The 8,768-nt window shown below is 37.8% G+C and overlaps 1 protein-coding gene across 2 annotated transcripts in view; it reads left to right on the top strand.

The window, feature by feature from the left end:
* Positions 1-8,768, top strand: part of LOC106879042 (multiple PDZ domain protein) — a 586,571-nt gene that overhangs the window by 96,202 nt on the left and 481,601 nt on the right. For both annotated transcript variants that reach the window (XM_052975892.1, XM_052975893.1), the window contains exon 3: positions 8,140-8,647. In XM_052975892.1, the coding sequence (XP_052831852.1) occupies positions 8,140-8,647 (508 nt within the window). The remainder of the gene's footprint in view (positions 1-8,139; positions 8,648-8,768) is intronic.

Here is an 8,768-nt window from a genome sequence, read left to right as displayed (position 1 = left end):
TGTGTGTGTGTGTGTGTGTGTGTGTGTGTGTGTGTGTGTGTGTGTGTGTGTGTGTCACTTTGTCTTGACATCATGTGGCTGTAAATGAGCATCATTGTCATACAAGCAATGTTTCTTGTCTTCTGTGGAGAACATGTTGGGTCATGGGAAATATTACTTGCTTAAAACAGGGGAGGGTTGGTGACTGGAAGGACATCTGGTCTTAGAAAATCTATCTTCACAAATTCCATCTTTACCCATGCAAACTAGAAAAGTGAGTTGAACATTTGAATCATACCCAACTCCTTCCCTAAATATTTGCTACAAAGTTCCATTCAATTCAGCCCACAGGTGTTGTCAACACTAAAGCTGTTAACTCACTTGTATAATGGCTGACTATGGCACCTTGGTAATTTAAATTGTCAATGATTTAACATTGTCAGTGTTGTTATAGTTTAGAATAAAATGCTATGCAGCTTTCATTCTTTTGGGGTAAGTAAAAAAAAGTACCAATCCAGGATGGTAGATTGAGAGAACTGTTGGAGGTTTGAGAAAGATAATTTGTAATATCTGTTTGTGTTCTTTTCATTCTGATAGCAGTGTTTGAGTTGACATTAGTGCTAAATTGTATTTCACTAGTATAAATATTAGTATCATGGAAAGAGGAAACTTGAATGCATGGACAACTGCTAGTTTTCATCACATGAGAGCATAGCTGTGAGAATAAGAATAGGCTGGGCAAAGTTCAGAGAACTCCTACCTCTGCTGGCAACAAAAGGCCTCTTCCTCAGAGTGAAAGGCAGATTGTATGATGCCTGTGTGCAGACAACTGTGCTATTTGGCAGTGAAACAAGGGCTGCTGACAGCCAAGGACATGTGTAGGCTTGAAAGAAATGAAGCCAGTATGCTTTGCTGATGTGCAATGTCAGTATGCATGTACCACAGAGTGTAAGCATCTTGAGAGAAAAGCTATGCTCACTGTTGACCAATGAAGGCCAAAATAAATAAAAAAAATGTACAAAGTTGCTAGCAGCACTGATGTACAACGACTGCTATATTACATTTTATGATACTACATTAAATGGAAAATATTTTGACTGTGTTAAACTTTTTCCTCCATCCACAGCTATTGGCAGCACTGTGTAATGGCTGCTGCTGTTGCAACTACTACTACTAACACTACTACTATTGCCACCACCATCATCAACACCACTACCGTTACATTGCTATCTGTAAATCCTGCTGTTAATGAATTAGTTAATGGTCACACTGGCCACAGCTGTTCCAGCTCAAACTAATGACTGCTGCAATGTGTATTTATGTATTCTAACTGTAAATCATGCTGTCAATGTGTTAGAGTAGAGCAAAGTGTTGATAATAATAATAATGATAATAAAAAGTGTAAAAGATAATTGGATATTGTGCATGTTCAAGTGACGTATTTTTTTCCAGATGAAATTTTAGATGCAGTCAGGTGCTTTGGAATTGCATGTCTGTATATTATTATATTAGGTGAATTTAAGTGTGTGTGTGTGTGTGCACGCACACACACACATGTGCGCGTGCACACACACACACATATCTACTACACTCTTGGAGTGGTTGGCGTTAGGAAGGGCATCCAGCTGTAGAAACCTTGCCAGATCAGATTGGAGCCTGGTGCAGCCTCCTGGCTTGCCAGCCCTCAGTCAAACCGTCCGACCCATGCCAGCATGGAAAGCAGACATTAAACAATGATGATGATATATATATATATCACTATCTGAACTAGAGAAGAATACTCAAGTTCGGAAGCAAGGTCTAGAGTTAACTTTGCAAAACACCAAGGTCTTAGTTAGTAGGAGGGCAGACAAATTACAAATCCCTTCAGGTAGATGGCTCTGCTTGATCTGTAGAAAAGGTGTAGGTAGAAAATCCATACGATGTACTTGGTGTTAGCTATGGACACATATAAGTGCAGCAGTATCAGAGGAAGATTAACAGGAAAATAGCTTTTGCGTGTGGAAGATGCACAGGTACAATAAACACTGGAAATGTACAGAAAATAGTCTCCATCAACTGCCAGGCAGGTAAGCTAGAGGTAGTGGAGGTGGATGCTCTGAGAGCATAGCTGTGAGAATAAGAATAGGCTGGGCAAAGTTCAGAGAACTCCTACCTCTGCTGGCAACAAAAGGCCTCTTCCTCAGAGTGAAAGGCAGATTGTATGATGCCTGTGTGCAGACAACTGTGCTACTTGGCAGTGAAACAAGGGCTGCTGACAGCCAAGGACATGTGTAGGCTTGAAAGAAATGAAGCCAGTATGCTTTGCTGATGTGCAATGTCAGTATGCATGTACCACAGAGTGTAAGCATCTTGAGAGAAAAGTTGGGCATAGGAGGTATTGGATGTGGTGTGCAAGAGAGACAACTGTACTGGTATGGTCATGTGGTGCACATGGATGAGGACAGCTGTGTAAAGGAGTGCTGATCTCTAACTGTGGGGGAGAACCTGTGATAATGGTAGACCCAGGAAGACATAGGATGAAGTGGTTAAACATGATCTTTGAACTTTGGGCCTCACAGCGGCAGTGACTAGTGACCAAGACTTTTGGTGATATGCGTTGCTTGAGAAGACCTGTGAAGCCACGTGAAATCATAGTTGTGGCTGATGCTGGTGTCATGTAACTGGCACGTAAAAAACACCTTTGAGCATTGGGCCTCACGGAATGAAGTGGTCAATGTTGGTGGCACATGAAAAGCTCTTTTTGAGTGATGGATCTCACAGAGGCAATGATGAATGACTGAGACCTTGGCATTATGTTGTGCTTGAGAAAAAAACCCATCAAACCAAGTAAGATCACAGTCACAACAGATACTGGTGTCACACAAATGGCACCCATGCTTGTTCCACGTAAGGACATCCATTACACTCTTGGAATGGTTGGTGTTAGGAAGGGCATCCACCTGTAGAAACCAGGCCAAATCAGACTGGAGTCTGGTGCAGCCTTCCAACTTGCCAGCCTTGGTCAAATTTCCAACCCATGCCAGCATGGACAGCAGACATTAAATGATGATGACATATATACATACATATAATATAATTAAGATTCAGTTGAATTAGGTACTTAAAGTGAGGCACCAAGCCAGTTTGGTATAGTCCACACGAACAAAATATACACATATATACACACATATATATCTATATACACACATACACACACACATATACATATATAGACACATAAGGTGAACAAATGAAAGGAAAAAGTAGCACTGAACACATTTAGTTGGAGCTGTAAGCATTTTATAATAGGTCAGCCCAGCTCTTTATTACTTAAAATTTTATAGGAACAGACACTGCCCACACCCTTAAATGTAAAAAGTTTTTGAGAGCATTCTATAACTGAAAATTTAAGTATCTATTACCTGGGTAAAGGTGATGCTTTAGAAACAACTACAGAGGTGTTAAATTGCTGAGAGAGTTAAAGCTAAATTGATTAGAAATAGAATTAAACTCAATGAGATGCAGTTTGGTTTTATACCTCGGAATAGTACCACAGATGCCGTCTTCCTAGTGAGACAGCTGCAGGAAAAGTACTCGGCCAAAAGCAAGCCATTGTACTTAGCCTTCGTTGATCTGGAGAAAGCTTTTGACAGAGTTCCCCGCTTTGTTATATGATGGTCTCTGAGGAAGTAAGGAGTAACGGAGTGGCTTGTTAGAGCTGTACAAGCCATGTACAGTGGTGCTGTCAGTAAGGTGAGAGTCGACCATGAATGCAGTGATGCATTTAGTGTACAGGTAGGGGTTCACCAGGACTCCGTTCTCAGCTCACTCTTATTCATTATAGTTTTCCAAGCCATAACAGAGAAATTCAAAACTGGGTGCCTGTGGGAACTGCTATATGCCGATGACCTTGCTCTTATTACAGAATCTTTAGTAGAAGTGGAGAAGAACTTCCAGGTATGGAAACAGAACCTGGAATCAAAAGGCCTTAAAGGTAACCTAGCTACGACCAAAGTTGTTGTTAGTAAGAAATAAGATAAAACTCTCTTTCCATCAGGTAAATGGCCCTGCTCAATATATAGGAAAGGAGTTGGAAGAAATTCCATTCTCTGCACCCAGTGTAAACTATGGACACGTAATAGGTGCAGTGGAACCACAGGTAGATTAACAGATAAAGTAGTCTTTGTATGTGGCAGATATGCAGGAACAATTAGCACTAAGAGCACAGAGGAATTAAGATTCTCTCAAGTGCCCAGGAGGCTCTCTTGTGGTTGTAGATAGTTTCTGTTACCTAGGTGACCGAATTAGCAATGGTAGAGGATGCTCTGAAAGTATTGTTTCTAGAATAAGAATAGGGTGGAGGAAGTTCAGAGAGCTATTACCACTGTTGGCAATAAAAGGACTCTCTCTCTCTCAGAGTGAAAGGTAGACTATATGATGCTTGTGTATGAATGGCTATACTCCATGGTAGTGAGACATGGGTTCTGAATGCAGAAGACCTGTGTAGACTGGAGAGAAATGAAGGTAGTATGCTCTGTTTGATGTGCAACATCAGTGCATATGTACAGTAAAGTGCAAATGTATTGAGAGCTGTCAGTCAACATCAACCAGTAGCCTTGTTGCCACCTCTCTTTTTATTTTGTTTTAGTCAGGAGGAAGGGCAGCACTGATGACTCTTTACAGGACCTCTGAGACAGATGGAGAGAAGGACTAAAGATACCTAAGGATACCAGGTGGGGTTGTTAAACTGAGTGATGGATTAAGACTACCACTCAGATAGGCCATGGCAGGGGCAGGGTAGAGTGGTACTTTATGGGTCAACACTGGAAGGATGACAAAACTGACTTCAGTAAGATTTAAAGGCGGAGCTGGATGAAAAGCCTTGTGTTAATTATTCCAGCTTGTGTTCGAATGACTAGAAACAGTGGCGAAGTCATCCTCGAATATTGTCAGTTACTGAGGGACATGCTCAAGTGGTTATGGTCAAATAACTGACAAACAAATCTGTGCTATTGAGCAGAATATTTACTATAATGATATTTCTGCTTCAGCAACTCAGCACTGAATCTGTCTGAAATGTAATGGAAAATAGGTCAGTTTCAAAACATTCATGTCCTGGTCACAAAAGTGAAATTTGAAGGGAATAATAGTCATTACCTTTGATTTCCAGATAGAAGCAATAGATAATAACACTAATTAACCAAAGACAAAAAAAAAAAAAATTATTATTACTCGGTGTAATTATTGTATATATTCCATATTTCCTGATATTATCCATGGTGGTAAAAGTTATCCATCATATGACAATATTCTAGTTTATTCAATCTAAATGTTCTTACCACTGCAATTATTTAATCATCCATCTTAATAAATTACACTTTAATGATCATTCATTTCTTTCAACTGAGCTATATCAAACCCTTTGCATAAATTAATATTCCATATTTGAGTTAGCAGTAGACATTTTATTTCTCTTCAACTACTGTCGATCGCTTTTCATCCCATCACACCCCATATTGATTCTACATAGTATCAGTTCTTATACACAGTTCATTAGTCCGCATAAAAACAAAATAAAAAAATTATAATTTTCTAAAAATTTTAAAATTAGTTTATTTACTATAATTTTATATTTTATTTATTAATTTATTTGTATCCCTACAGTTGACTTTTGATGTAATTTAAAAATTTTTTGGAAACACTTTTTTCTCATGTTCAGAATTGCTGAAGCATGGAATAAACCATGTGAGATGTTAACTGTCAAAATACTGTATCCTCTAAAAATTTCATGATTTCTGCCATTTTCCAGTACTGGAAACTATACATAGTTTTTCCCTTTATGGCTCTCTTTCTGTTTGTATTTCTCATGATAGGTTGCACTGAATTTGAGTAATGTTTTGCAATAGATTCAAATTAGTATTTCTTTTTTTTTAAAGGTTAATAAAGTGAATACTAGTTAAGCACTGGGGTTGGTATCACCAACAAACCTCCCCTCTCCCTAAAATTACTAGCCCTATACCAAAATTTTGTACAAGTATTGTTGTTGTTATCATTCTGTCCTTACATTCTGAGTTCAAATGCTGCTGAGGTCAACTTTGCCTTTCATCCTTTTGAGGTCAATAAAATTAGTGTCAGTTTAGAACTGAGATCAATGTAATTGACTTACACCCTCCCCCAAAGTTACTGATCTTGTGCCAAAATTTGAAACCACCATTATTATTATTATTAAGGCAGCAAACTGGCAGAATTATTAGCATGCCAGACAAAATGCTTAGTGGCATTTTGTCCATCTTTACATCCTGAGTTTAAATTTTGCTGAGGTCAGCTTCACCTTTCATCCTTTCAGAGTCAATAAAATAAGTACCAGTTGAGTGTTTAGGTTGATGTAATAGACTTTCCTCCTCCAACAAAATTGCTGACCTTGTGCCAAAATTATTATTATTATTAAGGTAGCAAACTGGTATGTGTGATAATCATTCTCATAGTGACAATGCTCTTTTCAGTATATGTGATGTACCAGTTAAAATGATCTTTCGCACTTCTTGTGTGGATGGCTAGCCAGGGATCATTCTCAAATTATTTTCAGTTCTTTTTTTAATCATTCCAAGTGTTCCTATAATCACTGGTTTTGTAAGTGCCTTGAAATGCTGCATTTTTTCAATGAGCAAATCTTTATATATTTCTAAGCAAACAAACTTTGTTGTTTTGGTCTTTCACAACATCTGGTTTATTAGCTTTGATAGTTCAGTTTGTATTATACTGGAAAGTGTCAAAGAATCGCTACGTTTTCTCCTTCAGTTACAGCTTCAGGGTGGTGATTATACCTCTTCTTGACAGTTTTGATTTTATGATACTGACATATTAACCAGTGTAGATATTGGCTAATTCTGTCATGTCCAGATTTATACTCCACTAGTGCTCAAACTTTACATCCAAAAATTAGGTGGTCCACTGTTTCAATCACATCGCTGCAGTATTGGCATTTAGGGTCTACTCCATTTTTCATCACATTGGTTTGGTACTTCCAGCTCAATAAGCTTTGATCTTGTGCAACAAAGATGAAACCTTTACTCTCTCCCTTTAGCCCTGAGTTCCATAGCCACTGATGGGTGTGCTTCTGATCAACATCAGCTTCTTTGCTATGGGCCACATATTTGACATGCAGAGGTTTCTGCTCCTACTTACCAACATTCATGTGCCTTATTATTATTATTATTATTATTATTGTTATTAGTAAATCTCCACACTTTGTGTCTGTTTTTGTATTGTCCCCCTCATCTGCCCTAGTGACAAATTAAATAAAATCATTATCATTATTACTGGCTGGCCTCGTGCCATCAAAAATGACAGCTAATTGTATTTTATATATAAATAAGGTACAAAACCAAGGTTTTAGTTTAATAATTCTTTAATTACCAAATGTATAATATACCTTTCAATTGCAGTTGTTTTATATTCTTGATACACTCAGGCAATAATTATTTTCTCTAATGAGTTTGTATATGTTTGTGTAGGTGTGTGTGATTGTAATAATTATTTTTAACAAAACAGATAGAATATGGATGGTAAATCAAATTAATACATTTGTCAATGTTATCTAGTTGTTGTCTTTTGAGATGTGACATCAATCATCATTTGTTACTGAAAGAACGCTGGTTCACACATACAAACATTCACATACTTCCCTTGTACACACACATACGCACATATACTCACACAGATTTGAAATGCTGTTTGATTTTTTTTTCACCGTGGAATTTCCATTATTCCACTACTAGTTTGTCATCACCCCTTCCTTCCTTCCTTCCTTCTTCATCTATCACCCTTTCCTTTCTCATTCATATGTTGTGACAGAGAAAAACACAAGAGTGTTATAGTAGATTGTTACCACACTGGGCAAAATGTTTAGTGGTATTACATCTGCCTTTACATTCTGAGCTCAAATGCTTCCGAGGTCGACTTTGCCTTTTATCCTTTTGGGGTCAGTAAAATAAATACCAGTTGAGCACTGGGGTTGATGTAATTGACTTATCCCCTGCCCGAAATTGCTGGCCTTGTGATAAAATTTGAAACCATTATTATTATTTTATAAAATATCATTAAAAGAATCATATTTAGTTCATTTTTGAATGGATTTTATTCAGTTGTATACCGAGTTCTATTTTCTTCTTTGTTTAGATTCCCAGCATGCAGTGGAGAGTCTTCGAAATATTGAAACTAAACTTCATTCCCAAGGTATCAACGTTATGAATGATGACCTGACATCAATGATATGCATGCTTGGAAGCCCTGTATTTCAACAGATTATCAATCTATTAGATTCCGTTGATGAATTAACACAAGTATTAGAGACTCAACCAATCCCTGATGATTGCTACAGCTTCACCAAAACTGGTGATTTGGTTCTAAATCTTAATGACAAAGCTATAAGCAGTCTCAAATGCAATACTACACTGGAACTACCAGATAGTTCACACCCAACTGGAACTATCATCACCGAAGAATACAAACAGGAAGTTCAGAAAGCCATTGAATCAGCAGCCAAAGGAAGATCCCTTGTTCACATTAAATTATACAAGCCAGAGAATAGTGGATTAGGATTTGGAGTAGTTGGTATGAAAGATCCTGGCAAAGATGATTCAGTAATTTATATCAATGACATACAACCTGGAAGTGTTGCAGCAAGGTAAGGATGTCTTTTTTTTTTTTTTTTTTTATATTTACATTATAGGTGCAGGTGTGGCTGTATGGTAAGAAGCTTGCTTCCCAACCACATGGTTCCAGGTTCAGTCCCACTGTGTAACTCT

This window comes from Octopus bimaculoides, chromosome 23, assembly GCF_001194135.2.
Source record: "Octopus bimaculoides isolate UCB-OBI-ISO-001 chromosome 23, ASM119413v2, whole genome shotgun sequence".
NCBI classification, from domain to species: domain Eukaryota; kingdom Metazoa; phylum Mollusca; class Cephalopoda; order Octopoda; family Octopodidae; genus Octopus; species Octopus bimaculoides.
This window is presented reverse-complemented; position numbering and strand designations above follow the sequence as displayed.